This window comes from Selaginella moellendorffii, unplaced genomic scaffold, assembly GCF_000143415.4.
Source record: "Selaginella moellendorffii unplaced genomic scaffold, v1.0 SELMOscaffold_40, whole genome shotgun sequence".
Taxonomy (NCBI): domain Eukaryota; kingdom Viridiplantae; phylum Streptophyta; class Lycopodiopsida; order Selaginellales; family Selaginellaceae; genus Selaginella; species Selaginella moellendorffii.
The window spans coordinates 1,101,600-1,117,613 of NW_003314301.1; the positions used below are offsets into that span (position 1 = coordinate 1,101,600).

Here is a 16,014-nt window from a genome sequence, read left to right on the forward strand (position 1 = left end):
TGGAATCCGGGTCACCACAGCGATCACCTAGCAGAAGTTTTGATAAGTCGGACGATACACCAAGAAGCAGGCATTCGCGGAGTTTGAGCCAGCCAGAGTCCGAGTTTTCTGGTGATCTAGACGCTAGTGCAAGGAAAAATGTCACAGGAGCGACAGACTTGGATAAGAGGAAGCCTGAATCTGTGTCACCGAGATCAAAGCGTCTTTCTAGAAATTCTGGATCCAGGGACGACACCAACTCTGCAAAGAATGCCGGTGCGAAGGCTCAGAAACCAGTGACGGAAAGGAAATCCAAGTCAAGTTCTCCGAGAAACACTGCCAGACACAGGGAATTGAACTCTCCAGATGCAAGCCCGAGAAATCCTAGTCCGAGATCTACCGTTTCTTTGGACGAGTCCCCCAGGCCCCCGAGACAGAAAAGTAACAACGCAGTTAAGCCTCCAAAACCACACGACTCGAGGGAAATTGCCAACGGAAAATGCGACAGAGCAACAGCTGAGAGGAAATCAAAGCTAAAGTCTTCAAAACCGAAGCCCGATGGAGGAGATGACACCAAGAACTTGGCTGACGTCTGGCTTGAACCACAAAAAGGACACTGTCACCTTGTTAAACATCAATTAGTTGCTGAGATCGCGGACGAGGACTGCATAACTATAACACCAACAAAGAACGAACCGGTGAGCAATCTCCTTCTCTCGCCAGTCTTGTGTCTTACTCCTGTCTTTTCAGGATTCTTCAAGCGTAACTTCCAAGCACGGATTGAAAAGTTTTGCGGATAGCACCAGCCCAGTGTCTGTCCTGGATCTACTTGATGAGGACGAGCATGATCATGACGTCGCCCACCAGGAGGACAGATCGACGTCCAAGCCTGCCACTAGTGAGCTACTCTAATAATTTTTTTTCTTTGCTTTAGTGAACACGTTGCCACGGACTAACTTATCCTCGTGTGACAGCTTCCCAAACGTCGCAAGCTCTGCAAGGAATTGTCCAGCCAGAGCCACAGCACGAAGAGTGTAAACCTCCGCCATCACAGGAACTTCCTTGTTCTCCTGGCCGACAAGACGACTTGATCTACGTGAGAAAGCTGGCGGCCGCGGCGACAGCGTCCAGCAGGATCCAAGAACTCGGCACCAAGCTCGACTCCACTGTCTTCGAGAAACTGGAAGACGAATACAGTCGAGATCAAAGCAGCCAAGACAGCGCCATCGATGCAATGAAGATCCACTCGCGCGCCATCAACAGGTGGCTCATCTTCGACTTCGCCAACGAGATTTTGTCCGCGCAGCCAGTGATCCCAAAGCTCAGTGACAGTGGCAGGAAACGAGAAGAGAAGCTCCTCCACGAAGTCTGGAGCTCCATGTCCGAGCATCACAGCTTACAGCGATCCGGGGAGCAGAGTCTCGAGTCGATGATCAACGGCGAGCTCCAAAAGGAGAGGAGAAAAGATTGGGTGGAAGCCGAGAGTGGATTTGCAAACGTCTGCCAACAGATAGAAAATTCTTTCTTCAACGAGCTCATTGAAGACGCCATCGCTGATCTCGTCTAACGCATTCTTTTCTTCCTTTTGTGTTTGATACGTAGATTGTATTGTATAAAACTTTTGTACTGTATACAATGTGTGTATAAAAAAAAACAGAATCTAAAGCCCTAGCCGCCGCCACTCCGAGAAGTCTGGAGCACGTGGCTACACTTTTAGGGCAAACCGGCTTGTCCGGTGAGCAAACCCGTCTAGATTCTTGCCACGTGGGCTGGCGACCGGCTGCTCCCGGTGACCGCTCCAAGAAGTGGAGCAAAACAGAGGAGCGTCCTCGTCGAGGCGCCGGTCGTGTGGAGTGGAAAAAAATTTGGCGAGGTGGGCATTAGATTTGATTTCTGTTGGATTAGGGTTCATGGGAAATCTCGTGCGCGATTTTTTCTGTGGCGTTTTTCTGCTTGTTTCTGGTCAAGACGATGGTCCAGGAATGCAAACTCCTGACGCGTTTTTTTTTTTTTTTGCTTCTTCGCGGGGTAGGGATTTGTTCTTGGTTTGGCGTCGCAGGAGCAGCAGCGAGCGCTGGAATGAAAATGTGCGCTCTTAAATTCGAGGCAAGCGGTTTTTTTCTTCGTTTTTGTGCGTCTTTTGTGTGTGTGTGATTCTTACAGGCGAAAGAAATTTGTTTTTGTTCAGGTATTGGCAAGATATAAGCGAGCTCGCGCAGCAAAACTCACGCTTCCACATTACGAATGCCTCACTCCGATGTTCATGCCAGTTGGAACTCAAGGTCGAGAACATCTTTGGTTTTCTCTTCTTATAAAACTTGGTTTGTTTTTTTTTTTTTCTTACTTTTTTTTTTCTTGGGGGTGTCAGGCTCGATAAAGGGTCTCACTAGCGGTCAGCTGGAAGAGCTTGGCTGCCAAATTGTTTTGGGAAACACTTATCATCTCGCTTTGAGACCTGGAGCTGAATTGCTGGATGCTGTGGGAGGCCTTCACGAGTTTATGAACTGGCAACGGGGCTTGCTCACGGATTCCGGTGGCTTTCAAATGGTGAGTCCAGCGTTTTTATTTTTCTGCTCGAAAAACGTTTTTGTGAATTTTTTTCCTTGCGAAATAGGTATCACTTCTACACTTGGCAGACATCACTGAAGAGGGAGTGACGTTTCAGGTATTTCTTTACATGTTTTTTGGATGGATTCTAACGAAAGAAGGTGAAAATGGTTGCAGTCGCCTGTGGATGGCAAGCAAATGCTCCTCACACCCGAAGAGTCTATAAGGATACAGGTTTGGATTCTCGTTTTTTCTTCTCTTTCATGGATGATTCATTCTCACGACTGGAAAATTTCTACGTAGAACAAGATTGGAGCCGATGTGATCATGGCTCTCGACGACGTTGTCAAGACAACTATAACGGGCCCTCGCGTCGAGGAAGCAATGTATCGCACTCTCCGGTGGATCGATCGCTGCATATCTGGTACCTGCTCGACCAGTTTATCGAGATCGAGTAAAACTTGCATAATTTTTGTCGTGAGATTACAGCACATTCAAGGCCAAGGGATCAAAATCTATTCGGAATAGTACAAGGAGGACTCGATCCACATCTCAGGCAAGGAAAAAAAGCAAAGTTTTTCCAAGTGTGGCTCTTTCTTTTTGGGTTTTTTCTTTCTACTTTCAGGGATATATGCGTCAAAGGCATGGTGGAGCGAAATTTGCCAGGGTACAGTCCTTGAATTCCATCAAAAACACTGGTTTGTTTTGTTCTCTCTTGACGCCGTGCACAGATATGCCATTGGTGGGCTCGCAGGTGGAGAAGAAAAGGACTCGTTTTGGAGAGTTGTAGCGCAGTGCACTGCGGGTCTTCCAGACGACAAGCCTCGCTACGTTATGGTATTCCCTACTGTTTTTTTTTCTTCGAAAAAAGAAAGCGAGGATGGATAGTTTTCTAAAGTTTCTTCCTTGGATTGGTTTTCAGGGTGTTGGATTTCCACTCGACATTGTTGTGTGTAGTGCTCTTGGAGCGGACATGTACGATTGCGTCTACCCAACGAGAACTGCTCGTTTCGGCACTGCTCTAGTCCCCGAGGTTGGAATTTTGTTCTCTTCGTTTCTTCGCCTTGTTCTAACTGGAGCTTCAACAACTCTTGGCAGGGTGTTTTAAAGCTCAAACACGCTTCAATGGCGACGGACACTCGACCGATCGACGCTTCTTGCTCCTGCATGGTACGCAAAGAAACAAAGAAAGATCCATGCATTCTTTTGTGAGTTTGCTTTGTCAAGGTTTGCAAGAACTACACTCGAGCGTACATTCACACACTGGTGACGAAAGAAGCCATGGGATCCCAGCTGGTTTCCTATCACAATGTTTTTTACATGATGCGGGTAAGATCATGGTGAAACACTTTCTGGGGTTTTATACTTTGCTACTGGCAGCTTAGCAATGATCTCCATACCTCCATACTCGAGGGTCGATTTCCAGAGTAAGTGGTTTCTTAAACTTCTTAGCGTCATCGGTTTTCTTTTCGTTTTTTTCGTGGACAATGCTCGCAGGTTTGTACAAGATTTCTTGCAAAAACAGGTAGAGCTTTCTAGTTTCAAGTTGATAAGTGATTAAAGTTTTGATGTTTAGTATCCACAAGGAGATGTTCCGGAATGGGTGTGTAATGCCATGGACGTGGCGGGAGTGGACATTTCTATGTGTGTCAAATCGTGAAAACTCCAAAAAAAAATTGAAATTAAAACCAAAGTTTTGTTTAAGAAGGGTTAAATATATTTAAGTTTGCTATTAATAAAGTAAACCGATATATAGTAAATATTTTAGAACAAAATAAATTTAGTTTCTACTTTAGGTAAATAAAAATTACAAAATACTAATTTTAAACTTTTGGTTTTTTCGATCAAAATGTAAATCTTAACATACCAGAGCTAGCAATGCCGCAACATATACGAGCCAAGACAATAGATTAGGCCTTGATGATCCACTAAACGCCAGTGGTGGAAGAGGGGGACGCGACGCCTCGGTAGGGCGAGGTGGAAACACTGGCAATGGTGATGGTGTGGTAGAGAGTGGCAATGGTGATGGTGGTGGTGGAAAGGCCTCGGTAGGGGATGGTGATGGTGGAAGGGATACCTCAATAGGAGCGGGCGATGGTGTTGATGATGGTAATGGTGGAAAGGATGCCTCAGTAGGGGCTGGTGATGGCGATGGCAATGGTGATGACGATGGTGGTACCTGGGTAGGGGGCGGCAATGGTGCTACCAGCGGTGATGGTGATGGCGCGGCAGCGTGCTCCTGGCAACTGTCATGGGCGTGCTCCAAAGGAATCAGCACATTGTCAATCTCATACACCACCATTGAAGCCTCGCGATCGAAGACGACGCTGGAAATCTCGGCGTAGTTCTGCCCGCTGGCGATCAAGTCCCCATTGATCTCCATGATCTGGTAGGCGCTAGAGTCCTTGCCCGAGGCCACAGTGGACACCGGAAACTCCATCTCGCTGAGAGCGCTGTACGAGTGGTACCTTGGAAGGATGTGGTACCTGACGATCTTGGAGAGCTCATCCCCCGTGAGATCTGGAGCGAAAGAGAAGGCATCGTCGTTTGGAACAAAGATGGTCACCTCGTCAAGCTCCCGGAGGTGAGCCAGTAGATCGATAGACGAGAGGAACTTCATGAATCTTTTCGCAGCGGCCAATTCTCCCACTGCTCTCACGAAATCTTCATCTGCAGCCGGAGACCTTGCTCTCGTTCCCGATGAGAAGATTGCGAGAACAAGAGCCAGAACGAGGAAAATCCTCGCGGCAGCCATCGCCATCTTTCTTCCAAGCTTTAACGAACAGTATAAATTAAGGTGATGGAAGCTCTTTTATGGCATTCATGGCCCATTTTAGTTTCTTTTCTGCAGGAGGGGCTATACATGGTCGGCCAGATTATCAAAATAAATCAAGAGGTATAATTCATATAAACTATAGAAATGAAATTCGGTTTACACAACTTCTAGCATGAACTTGGAAACCATGGCCAAAACCACCGAGATCAGCCATAATTCACCCAATCCAGCAGGAGCAGTAGCAGCGGAGTTTTGGTTGGTATCCGTGGAAGCAGCACCAGGTCCCGACGCTGGCGGCAAGTTCCCGATATCAACAACAGGAGCCGGACTGGACGATCCGGATCCAGATCCAACAGTCGGAGGAGCAGAAGTGGTGCCAACTTGAGGAGAAGAGGCTTGCTGTGGAGCAAGAACAGGGACGATTGGAGAAGCCACCGGAGGAACAAACGGTGCTAGAGCCGGTGCAAGCGAAGGTGACGAAGACGGAGCGCGAGCGCTACCGTTGTTCTGATCGGCGGCAACGACGAAGATCTCCTTGGGAAGCAGCACCCGATTGACCGAGTAAGCAGCAGTCGGGGGCTGATCGTAGATGGTGGAGACGACGTCAGCGGTGTCAACTCCAGTCGACAGGCTCACGCCGCCAGAGTTTCCTCCCGATGGAGCGACTTGGATCAGAAACTTCTGGTTGTCGCCGTTGGACGCCACCGTCTGGACGAGGCTGTTCTGTCGCTGGAGAGATCCGGAGCTCGTGTAGGCCGGGAGGGTGTGGTAAGCCATCAAGCTCGAGGCCTGGGACGGCGAGAGAGCGGCCATGGTTCCATTCGGCAGCCCCTGGAAGGCCTCGTCAGTGGGAACGAAGAGCGAGAAAGCTGGCAGAGTCGCTAGCGCAGCCGTGAAGCCGGTGCTCTGCATGAGATTGAGGAAGGTGGTGAACTTCCCGGATCGCTGCAGCGTGTTGGTGAGATTGAGGATGCTGGAGGCTGCCGCTTGGGGGCGACCGAGATCTTCCGGGACGAGAGCTTGGTCTATCTGCATGTAGCTGATGTTGTAAGGGAACTGGGTGATGTTGGTCCTCACGGTGGCGAGAGAGGTGGCGGCGAAAGGAAGCCCGGCGTGGATCTGGCCATCGCTGGAAACCGAGACGTTGACGAATCCATTCTGCCCGGCTGCTCGTCCGGTGGTCTGGTACAAGCTCGTCACCAGCATCCCCAGCTCGTTGGTCATGGACTTGATCTGGGGGACGTCGAGGTACTGGAGGAGGCAGTGGTAGCGAAGAACATCCGCGACGACTGGGAGAGGGAGGGGAGTGCTGGAGGGGGACGATCGATTGAGGACGGCGTCGAGGGCCGAGTTGTGGGGGACGAGGAGAGTTAAGGAGGAGCGCTGGTTGATCTCGGAGATGACACCAGTGTCGGTGAGGAGTTTGCTAAAGGTGGAGAAATCGGGGCGGTTCTGGAGGACGGAGGTGGGGTTCGTGGTGGCGGTGAGCTGCGCGGTGGAGTGAGCTGCGAGAGTCGAGGCGAGGATGGCAAGGAGAAGGATCGCCGCTGGCTTGCTGCCGCTCCGCCGCTCCATCGCCACCAAGTAGATCCCCTGGAAGAACAGGGAGAACGAAGGTGAGAAGAGATGGTCGATGAGAAAAAGCTATGATCGATGTGGGCAAGAAGAGAAGAAAAGCTGGAGGAGATTGGTCGAGGTGGGCGAGGAGAAGGAAAGACTAGATGTGGGCGAAGCTGGACGAGAGAAAGCGTGAAGTGATCGATGTGGGCGACTTACTTTGATCGATCGAGTGTCGCCCAAATGCTTCTTTGCTCCAAAATGTTTCCTCTTTTCGATGGATCGATTTGATCGAGGGAGAGATGGGAACATATGTGGCGAACTTATACAACACTTGACCCCTTGATTCCAGCAGACAATCACGGAGATGAAAAAGCGCGGTAAAATTTCTCGCGAGTGTCGGTGTGGGGAAAAATTAATTTTTGAATTTACGGCGAGAGAAATTTGAATTTTGGGTCAGGAAAACAGGGGTTAGGGTTTATGGCGAATGAGGCAATGCCGCGCCAAGGAGCGAGCGATCCACGCCTTCGCGAATTTAGGCTGGAATTCCTCCACGATTCCATCGCAGTGGCGGCATCGATCGTGTTCCGGCGCGAGGAGGAGGGATTTCTTCAGCGAGGTAGGCGGTCCAAACGTTTTCATCTTCCTCGCGGCATTCAAGGCGTGCAGCGCGGCGAGAGAGGTCGGGCTTGGCCGGAGAATCCAGGATGACGCTGCCGGGATTGGAGATCTTTCTAGCAATTTCGTGGCCACCGCTGCCGAGGACATGTACTCGAGCTGTGGAAGCATGGCGGAGGCTCGCAGGAGCTTTGAGAGCTTAGCAAATCCAGACGTGGCGCTGTGGAACTCTCTGGTGATGGGATACGCGAGAAACAGGGATAGCAAGCTGGCTTTGGAGTTTTTCTTCGCGATGGATCGCAAAGCAAATGCTCGGAGCTATGTAACGGCTTGCTCGGGCATGGCTGGCGAAGAACAGGGACAGGAGATCGATGGGAAAGAGATCAGAGTTCTGAGCCTGGAAAAAGGGATGGAAATTCACTCGCGATATCGACTTGGCTCTCGATCCCCTCTACTGGATCCATCGAAGCTGCGAGCTGCTGATAAACCCGAGAGTCTACGTGACCGCGCTCACGGCGTGCTCTCGCAAGGCTATGAAAGAAAGGTGGGAGGACTTGTGAACATCGAGAGCCTTGAGAAAAGCATGGAAATTCACTGCTTGGCGAAGAACGACTGTGATCAGCTAGATCTCTTCGTGGGAAACACACTCATCGAAACGTATTCGAAGTGCTCGTCAATGCTGGACGCTCCGCGAGCTTTGGACAGAATCAAGGACCACGACGCTGTGTCTTGGACGAGCCTCATCCTGGGATACACAGACAACAACGAAGCGGAGATCTTCTCGACTATGGCGGCTCAAGGCTTTTGCAAGCTCCACTCTGGGACTTTCGTGGCGGCCTTGACGGCTTGCTCGAGCTTGGAGAGGGTCCAGGAATTCCACTCTCGGTTTCTGGAGGCTGGTTGCTACGACAACGCTGGGGCTGTCGTCGAGAACAGCTTGATCGACGCTTACTCGAGATGTGGAAGAACAGTGGAGGCAAAGTCTGTGTTTGATTCGATCGAGAACCCGACTGTGGTCTCGTCTCATGCTGGGATACGAGGAGAATGGTGAATCCCAGCTCGCTCTCGACTTGTTCCAGACGATGATCCGGCAGAGGCTGTGCTCTCCTAACGCCAAAACTCTCGTCGCCGCGCTCACGGCCTGTGCAAGACTCGGGGCAGCCGAGGAGAGCTCCGGAGAGAAGGCTGCGTTGCTTCAAACAGGCGTGTCCATTCAGCGTGAAGCCGAGAGACTCTTCTACGACTCGGACGCGTCTGTGACGCGAGCTCTCGAGATCATGTATGCAAAGTGTGGTGAAGCTCGCGAGATTTTCCTGGGCGATGGTGGTGATGGAAGTCATTTGTAAGTTTTGATCAAATGTGGTGAACCTTTCCTGGTCGTTATGGAAGTCAGAGATAATTCTGAATGTTTTGACCGATTTCTACGATCGCTTTGGTGAAAATCAAAACTCTTTTTGAGTTTGATGTTTAAGAACGCATGCTCTTTGGCTTGACAGTCTGCATGGCCCGGAGCGCCACAACATGGCGAATTAAACACTTGGGAGTTTTCCAAGTGGGGACCAACATGCCAAAGTTCCATCGCATAGATCTCTTCTTCTAGCAAACTCTAGAGCCTCCAACCTCCGCGTCCTGGCACTGCGGCACATGTACGGCGCCTATGCTAGCTTGAATTATTGGTACGGATACTTCATTTTCCTCACTTGTCTCTTATATCTTGCTGGGTGGCTGAAATGTTATTGATAAAACCATCCCAACCTTCAATAGTACACCAGTTGGAGGCCTAGGACCACTGGGATAGTTACACGCCCCTCTATAAAAGAGAGCTCTCATCTTGCCCAAGCCATGGCAAAGCTTGGAGCTCTCGCAGTTTTCTCCTCCTCCCTCTTCTTCTTCTTCTTCTTCTTTGCTCTTTCCTTGGCTCGTGAACTCCCTCGAGTTCCTACGCATCTCTGCAACAACGGCACTGGTTTGATCAATGCATCCTCTCTCTTTCGGTTCTGATCTTGTGTAAAATTGCTTTGGATGATTTACCAACAGGAGAACCTCATTCGAAGCTCAAGGGTGAGAGCAATTACTTTTCACTGAGAATCTACTACACCAAGGGGCCCTTGACGCTCGAAGTCAAAAACTCGTGGCTCAATTATGGGAAATGGATCCGTTCCACGAAGGATTTCACGGAGACTAAATCTCCCGATGGTCTCAAAATGAAGGCGTGGGGCGAGTACCACATCTATGCCTCTGGCAGGAGGTGGTCTCCCTCTGGTACGGATGGCTCCTTTGATATTTACGCGAGCGATGGCCCGAAGGTAGTGTATGTCTACTGGGACGTTTCTTATGGTGGAACGGCGCAATATAAGCAAGTGACTCATGATAGCCGGTTCAAGGTGACGTCCACAAGGATTGGAGAATCTGCTTTGGACGTGACTATGGTCATACGATACAATGCCACTGAGGCCACTGAGGCCACTGGAGAAGCTATTGCTTGAAAGTTTATGTTTATATAATGGCAAACTAAATAATTTAAACTAGCAACTCTCATCCCAATTGCTACCGCCACAAAACTATGAGTCATGGAGACTTGCGCGGGATGTGGTGGAAGACCTCGAGTGCTTGATCCAGACGCCCATAGCCAGAGAAGATTTTGATCCGGGATGGAATCAAAAACCTGACGCTGGAACTTTCAGAGAGAAGAGGAAGAGAACTTTCTCTAGCTCAATCCCTCCATACCTTGTCCGCTCGAAAGACGTGTGGTGCTTCAACCTTAGCGCAGCCCGGATGCTTATTCGGCAACTTCTGCAACCTCGACAACAGTCGCTGATCACAGGAAGAACTTTGCTCGAGCTTGGCGACGTATGCCGGGTATTCCTACAAAAAAACACACAGAGCTTTGAGTTTCCAGGGCTCTAGAAAGTGTAGCAAGGGGAGAAACTCTTACTCTATCCAAGGCAGCTTCTGCAGGAAGATCAAGCTTGGCCTGGCCGTAAACATCCAGCAGCTCATGAAGCCTGTTAGAAGGTGGTGGAAAAACTTGCAATGAAATAATTGATTAGAAACGCTTACCCTGGCAATCGACAGCATTCACCATTGTAGATTTCGCGTATAGTCGGACAGGGAACACGAAAGGGAGTTCCAAACCTGAGAAAAACAAGCAAACAATATGAAAAAGAAACAAAAGAAGGAAAGAGACCGGAATGTTTTTACTCTGGGATCTTCTTGCTTCGCCTGGCACCGGGCATGATACACTGCTCCACGGGCTCGGTGTGGTCAGGAAGAACGGGCCAGACCCGATAGTTTGCCCTGTAAGGCGAAGCACAGACTTGGAGCTCGTAAGTGATGAGCAGGCGAGTTCTCGTCCCGTGGCAAAGCCTGGTAGAAGCGCTGGCTCCCCGTCACAAACACAACGCTGGTGCTAAACCACGGCCCGTCCGGAAAATGTGGCGAGGCAAGACGCGTGCATGAACACCACCATCGCGTCCAGCAGCTCCTCCTCGCCCAGCTCCTCTTCTTCTCTGAATCCAAGAGCGCGAACAAAGTGTGGAGCCTTGCGAGTTATGGCATCGCATCCACACATTGCTTCCCAGATTCCCCATCCCAGCATCTCGTCCTGCCTGCCCAATTTGTGATTGCTGAGGCAGTAGAGGGCAGCCGACGACTTCTTCTTGTCCGCCCAGGTGCACAACTCCGGCGTCTGCGGATGATTGAGGAGGTCTTGGGCCAGGCGATCGCACACATAGATATTCTGCAGCGCCCCTGCGCTTTCTTCCCCTCCATGATCATCTATGCGCCCGCAGGAGCCCTAATTTCTTGGATGTTAAATAGGATCTACTTTATTAACTTCGTCGCATGATACAATTTAAAGACGAGAAGATTCCCTCCAAAGGTTTAGGGCTTTACTTGTCGAGCACCACTTGTCTCCCAATCTTTCACGAAAAAGAATGGAAGGAGTGACGAATCGAGCCCTGGAGGAAGAGGTATTCCGAGATTTCCCCGATTTTGATCTTTGTGACGATTTTCCCTCGGATCGGGAAGAACTCGACCCGATCTAGCTATAAAGAAGAATGCGGCATCGGAAATCCCCGGCGCAGTCCCTGAAGTCGCCGCCTTTCAGAAAATGGTAAGAGATTGATTCTTCTTTACTACCATAGCCAATCTTCCCCACTGCAGCTGGTTCTTTCGGATCGCATGCACCTTGCTGCGCACCAATCTTTCGTCGCTAGAATGGGAGAAAGCACGACAGCACTGGAAGAAGAGGTATTTACAGATTTCCCTTTCTTCGATTCCTCCCGATCCAGAGATAAAGACGACTTTGGGAATCCCCAGAGCAACACTAACGTTGTTCCAGCTCTTTCCGATGCCCGGGGTAAGTTTTCCTGCAAGTTTTCGATTTTGAGCATGGATATATGGAACAGGATGCGACGAAGGCCACGAGGACCATGGCATAAAGCTATGGTCGACTTTCTTTGATAGATGCGATCCTTTCCGGGAACTCTTAGCTCCAGGTGATGTCTATTTTGGTTCTGCAAGGCTATAACAACTGGACCACATCTTTTCAGATACTTCCTTTGCTAGATGCGATTCTTCCTGGGAGGAAATGGAAGCCTTATATCTTGTAAGTCGTCTCATTTCTACTTTCCAGCAGCCGTTGCCTTGGCTTCATGCTGCATACAGATAAGTGGCATTCTGAACCTTGCTCTTGGGACGATCGACATTTATCGATGTATCCAACAAAAGGAGCAGCTGTTTACGCCACCAGAGCCTCACTATGCATACAATATGGGAGATCTGTGCAGGTGACGAGGACCAAAACATGATTGAGTCTCGTTTGCAGCTCAAATGCGACTACGTTTTCGGCTATGCCAATTCCATCCGAATGGATACAACAAACTTTCCGAAGAGGTATGTGTGCATTGCAATCTTCGTTGGCATTCCGCACTCCGGTTAACAAGCTCTGTCACAGGTATGAAGATGCAACGATTGTGGAGGAGCGAGTCGCTGAGCTCAACTCTCAAACGAGAAATCCTCTTGTCTTGGCTCTATATATCAGACGTATTCTTCGACAGCCGTATGGGAATGCTTTGCTAGCAGAAGTGGGAGGAGTAGGCCGCCAATCTCTCACTAAACTGGCCACTTCCATGGCAGCTTATATGCTGAAGGTTTGTCTCTTTTCTCTTTCTTTCTTGCTTTCCTTTTTGTACTGTGTTCAGTGAATGAACTTTGCAGGTGGTTTTGAAAGGTGATAACAATGCTTTCAGTGATCCTCAATTAATATTTCTCCAAGATATAAATAGTATTTTGAACACTGGAGAGGTATGGACTAGCCGTAAGCAGTCTCCAAATGCCCTCAAGCTTTTCTGGTTTGCTTTCAGGTGCCAAACCTTTACCCCGCGAGGGTCCGTGCTAAAAAGGCAGGAGTAGCAGGCACACAGGTGGAATTTACATGGTGGAGCAATACAAGAGAAATCTGCACACAGTCATTCTATTTTGTTCAGCATTTCGCACAAGCAGCAACGGCATTTTCACGTCACTCCGACTTCAGTTCTGGAGCTTTTGGAGGTGTGTTTCTGCGCTCATGTACGTAATGCTAATCCATTCTATTACTGTCACGCAGATGGGACTAAAAAAGCTGCTGGGTGCTCAACACCAAGTGAAAGTAATGAAAAAAGGAACGTAAAGCTCTTCAGACCGTCTTAATCAAAACTCGTGAAGAAACGGATTCAGAGCTTACTGTGGTAAGTATCCATCGCTGGTGATACTTGCACTTGGAGTAATAATGTGCTGCTGTGTGTAGGATATGCCAATATTGGGCGTTGGATACTCTTGCATCTGAAATTCAAGCAGCTGTGACGCTAGCTTATTGGGAAAGACTGCTGGATGCCTGGCTAAAGATGTGCAAGGAAAAGAACATCCCTTCTGCTCCAACCTTCGAGCTTCCCACAGTTCTGGGCAATCCTGCGGGAAGTAGCAACTGGGTGATACTGAATGATGGGCTTTCTATAGACCATGGCATCATTATCAAATAGTAGCCTTTGTTGATTGATCATTGAGGCTTGCTTTAGCGACAGCATCACCAAATACAACAAATCTTTCTAGTTTCTCAAAATCTTTTCATTTAATATAAGTATGTATTTCATTTTTTCATGGCTTTTGAATATGTTGTGTTATGTTCTAAAGCAAAATATTGATATTGCTGTTTATTTCATGTAATATATTAATACCTTGTGAATTTCACATTGATATGTCAATATTAATTTCATTGAAATAAAATAAAAGTCAATTTGATTGAAATGAAATCAATGAGATTTCAAAAGTCACAATAAAATAAAATTGATCATTAAAATTTTATTGAATCAATTTCATTGATTTTTATTTCAATTTTAATTCAATTTAGATGAAATTCAATAAAAATCAATAATCAATTTGAAATGTTCATTTTTCATGGCTCTTAAATATATCATACTATATTCTAAAGTAGGATATTAATATTGCTCTGTATTTCATATAATATATCAATACCTCTCCAATATTAAATTGATATATCAATATCAATTTTATTGAAATAAAATAAAAGTTAATATGATTAAAATTAAATAAATGAAATTTTAAAGTCACAATGAAATGAAATTGATCATTAAAATTTCAATGAATTAATGATATTTTATTGAATTTTATATAATGTTTATTAAAAAAGTGTAAATTTTAATTCCTTTAGTAATTATTTACATGAAGTCATTTATAAAAAATACACATTCTAATTCCATTTCTAAATAAAATATTAAGGAACTATTGACATGGGTGTTAATCTCAAAAGTTTCATCAAATGCCCTTACGTTGATGGGATTTTTGAAAAATATCAATAGTTACTAAATGAGACTCTACTAAGAACATAACAACTTTTAGAAATGCAATTGGAATATATAATTTTTACTGACAAATTCATGTACATAATTATTAAAGGAATTTAAACTTATATTTTGTAACAAAAAAATTTAAATTTCAATAAGCTTTGCAAAATGAATGTCAAGATCTATTTAATTCTTGACACTAAAGAATTTTAGTTTCCTTGGTATCCACTTGAATAAATGTGATGAAAAATAGTAATTATGAAACTTAAGTTAGATGATTTATTCAAATTATTCATAGTGAACTATCAAAACACCAAGTGCTATGAAATCATAAATTAATGAAAATCAATTGAATTTCAAAAGTCACAATAAAATAAAATTGATCATTAAAATTTCATTGAATCAATTTCATTTCATTGATTTTCATTTCAATTTCAATTCAATTTAAATGAAATTCAATGAAAATCAGTGATTAATTTAAAATGTTCATTTTTTTATGGCTTTTGAATATGTCATACTATATTTTAAAGCAGGATATTGATATTACTCTATATTTTATGCAATATATTAATACCCCACCAATGTCACTTTGATATATCAATATCAATTTCATTGAATCAATTGAATCAATTTCAATAAATATGATAAAAAGTAGTAATTATAAAACCTAAATTAAATGATTTGCTCAAATTGTTCATGATGGACCATCAAAACATTTCATCCCTAACCCAAGTGTTCTCCACTACATCTTGAATGTGCTGCAGCAGTTCATTGTGCCTGGATCTCTGGGTACATCACCACAGAACCATCACGAGCCACTCCCATAGCATCGGAGCAAGAACTTGGTGAGTTTGGACAATCCTTGGCCACATAGTATCCCAATGTCTCTGTGGTGATATCTCCAACCTCCTGGAAGTTGCCATCACAGCACTGGGATCCAATCACTTGGAACGAAAATCGAGGTTCTTCACCTCTCGTGACGCCAGGAGGCTATACACAAGATACACAAACTTCACACAGATTGTTATCCTTGCTGATATTTATACGGCTCATACTTGGCACCAATTGCCAGCGTCCTCTTTACGTGTGCAGATGCACAAACCACAGCTGCCACCTTGTACTCTGGATCAAAAGGCTCAAAATGGAGATATGGCTGAAGCGTTTCAGGTTTTGTCTTAAATATCCACGCACTTCTCCTTCCGGCCTCAAGCAAAGCAGCCTGGAACTGGCACAATCAGTCCGGATCATCGGCTCTGTCCAGCACCACTCGGGGGGATCCAGCCCAGAAACCAAAGAGCTGCTCGACCGCAGCAAAATCTCCTGGGCTGGTGAGCAATCCAGTGGACTCATACAGCAGCACGAGCTCACCATGGGATCATCGTGTTGCCACTCTCTGAAGGCTTACAGGTTATTTAGTAATACCTTTTAAGTGTGAATGCAAGCATTTTAAAACACGTTATTAATCTAAAAGTAAACTAACATTACTCTTATGATTAGCATTATTTATGGCCTTGCACTAGCAATGTATTCCAGATAGACCAGCCGTTAAAAGCTGACACAAACAGTTACTTTTTTGTTGACTTTTATTTGACTAGGTTGACTTTACATGTGCATATGTATGACAGATGGAGAGCAAGGTTGGAAGTATTGCAGAAGACATAGGAATGCATTTTGGACAGTGCTAATTATCTATTC

General features: G+C 46.5%; 6 protein-coding genes and 1 long non-coding RNA gene across 8 annotated transcripts; 4 read left to right on the forward strand and 3 right to left on the reverse strand.

The window, feature by feature from the left end:
- The first annotated feature begins 1,778 nt into the window (after positions 1-1,778).
- Positions 1,779-4,227, forward strand: LOC9633860 (queuine tRNA-ribosyltransferase catalytic subunit 1). 2 transcript variants are annotated; one of them, XM_024684356.1, is made up of 16 exons: positions 1,779-1,852; positions 2,012-2,085; positions 2,168-2,261; positions 2,348-2,526; positions 2,594-2,644; positions 2,704-2,760; positions 2,830-2,950; positions 3,016-3,082; positions 3,152-3,193; positions 3,258-3,363; positions 3,449-3,559; positions 3,625-3,696; positions 3,754-3,855; positions 3,907-3,953; positions 4,024-4,051; positions 4,103-4,227. In XM_024684356.1, exons 2-16 carry the CDS (start codon positions 2,059-2,061, stop codon positions 4,184-4,186), a joined length of 1,188 nt encoding a protein of 395 aa, XP_024540124.1. In that variant the 5' UTR covers positions 1,779-1,852; positions 2,012-2,058; the 3' UTR covers positions 4,187-4,227. The 2 variants fall into 2 exon arrangements, with proteins under 2 accessions (XP_024540124.1, XP_024540126.1); XM_024684358.1 differs by lacking the exon at positions 1,779-1,852 and adding an exon at positions 1,902-1,941.
- Positions 4,228-4,384: 157 nt separating this feature from the next.
- LOC112349572 (fasciclin-like arabinogalactan protein 8) lies at positions 4,385-5,281 on the reverse strand. The gene has a single exon (XM_024684193.1). The coding sequence runs from the start codon at positions 5,279-5,281 to the stop codon at positions 4,385-4,387; it is 897 nt and encodes a 298-aa protein (XP_024539961.1).
- Position 5,282: 1 nt separating this feature from the next.
- On the forward strand, positions 5,283-5,466 carry LOC112349622. The gene is made up of 2 exons (XR_002993445.1): positions 5,283-5,323; positions 5,378-5,466. It is a non-coding gene; the product is annotated as an uncharacterized LOC112349622 (long non-coding RNA).
- On the reverse strand, positions 5,437-7,265 carry LOC112349621 (fasciclin-like arabinogalactan protein 8). The gene is made up of 2 exons (XM_024684355.1): positions 7,079-7,265; positions 5,437-6,895 (listed from the first exon to the last, which is right to left on the reverse strand). The coding sequence occupies exons 1-2, from the start codon at positions 7,169-7,171 to the stop codon at positions 5,459-5,461; spliced, it is 1,530 nt and encodes a 509-aa protein (XP_024540123.1). The 5' UTR covers positions 7,172-7,265; the 3' UTR covers positions 5,437-5,458.
- An 81-nt stretch (positions 7,266-7,346) lies between these two features.
- LOC112349573 (pentatricopeptide repeat-containing protein At4g18520, chloroplastic-like) lies at positions 7,347-8,528 on the forward strand. The gene has a single exon (XM_024684194.1). The coding sequence runs from the start codon at positions 7,347-7,349 to the stop codon at positions 8,526-8,528; it is 1,182 nt and encodes a 393-aa protein (XP_024539962.1).
- A 776-nt stretch (positions 8,529-9,304) lies between these two features.
- On the forward strand, positions 9,305-10,021 carry LOC9633861. The gene is made up of 2 exons (XM_002979165.2): positions 9,305-9,443; positions 9,515-10,021. Exons 1-2 carry the CDS (start codon positions 9,320-9,322, stop codon positions 9,961-9,963), a joined length of 573 nt encoding a protein of 190 aa, XP_002979211.1. The 5' UTR covers positions 9,305-9,319; the 3' UTR covers positions 9,964-10,021.
- LOC112349598 lies at positions 9,956-11,250 on the reverse strand. The gene is made up of 4 exons (XM_024684278.1): positions 10,679-11,250; positions 10,538-10,612; positions 10,413-10,482; positions 9,956-10,342 (listed from the first exon to the last, which is right to left on the reverse strand). The coding sequence occupies exons 1-4, from the start codon at positions 10,711-10,713 to the stop codon at positions 10,190-10,192; spliced, it is 333 nt and encodes a 110-aa protein (XP_024540046.1). The 5' UTR covers positions 10,714-11,250; the 3' UTR covers positions 9,956-10,189.
- Between the last annotated feature and the right edge of the window lie 4,764 nt (positions 11,251-16,014).

What these genes read in the sequence shown, in the direction of transcription:
- LOC112349573 (XM_024684194.1), top strand. Translation starts at nt 7,347, where the DNA reads ATGAGGCAATGCCGCGCCAAGGAGCGAGCGATCCACGCCTTCGCGAAT.
- LOC112349621 (XM_024684355.1), bottom strand. Translation starts at nt 7,171, where the DNA reads ATGTTCCCATCTCTCCCTCGATCAAATCGATCCATCGAAAAGAGGAAA. An exon ending in GCGACACTCGATCGATCAAA is followed by an intron (nt 6,896 to 7,078) that starts GTAAGTCGCCCA and finishes CTGTTCTTCCAG; the next exon opens with GGGATCTACTTGGTGGCGAT.
- LOC112349598 (XM_024684278.1), bottom strand. Translation starts at nt 10,713, where the DNA reads ATGCCCGGTGCCAGGCGAAGCAAGAAGATCCCAGA. An exon ending in GAATGCTGTCGATTGCCAGG is followed by an intron (nt 10,483 to 10,537) that starts GTAAGCGTTTCT and finishes ACCTTCTAACAG; the next exon opens with GCTTCATGAGCTGCTGGATG. An exon ending in CAGAAGCTGCCTTGGATAGA is followed by an intron (nt 10,343 to 10,412) that starts GTAAGAGTTTCT and finishes GTTTTTTTGTAG; the next exon opens with GAATACCCGGCATACGTCGC.
- LOC9633861 (XM_002979165.2), top strand. Translation starts at nt 9,320, where the DNA reads ATGGCAAAGCTTGGAGCTCTCGCAGTTTTCTCCTCCTCCCTCTTCTTC. An exon ending in TCTCTGCAACAACGGCACTG is followed by an intron (nt 9,444 to 9,514) that starts GTTTGATCAATG and finishes ATTTACCAACAG; the next exon opens with GAGAACCTCATTCGAAGCTC.
- LOC112349572 (XM_024684193.1), bottom strand. Translation starts at nt 5,281, where the DNA reads ATGGCTGCCGCGAGGATTTTCCTCGTTCTGGCTCTTGTTCTCGCAATC.
- LOC9633860 (XM_024684356.1), top strand. Translation starts at nt 2,059, where the DNA reads ATGAAAATGTGCGCTCTTAAATTCGAG. An exon ending in GTGGAGCGAAATTTGCCAGG is followed by an intron (nt 3,194 to 3,257) that starts GTACAGTCCTTG and finishes CGCCGTGCACAG; the next exon opens with ATATGCCATTGGTGGGCTCG. An exon ending in ATGTTTTTTACATGATGCGG is followed by an intron (nt 3,856 to 3,906) that starts GTAAGATCATGG and finishes TGCTACTGGCAG; the next exon opens with CTTAGCAATGATCTCCATAC.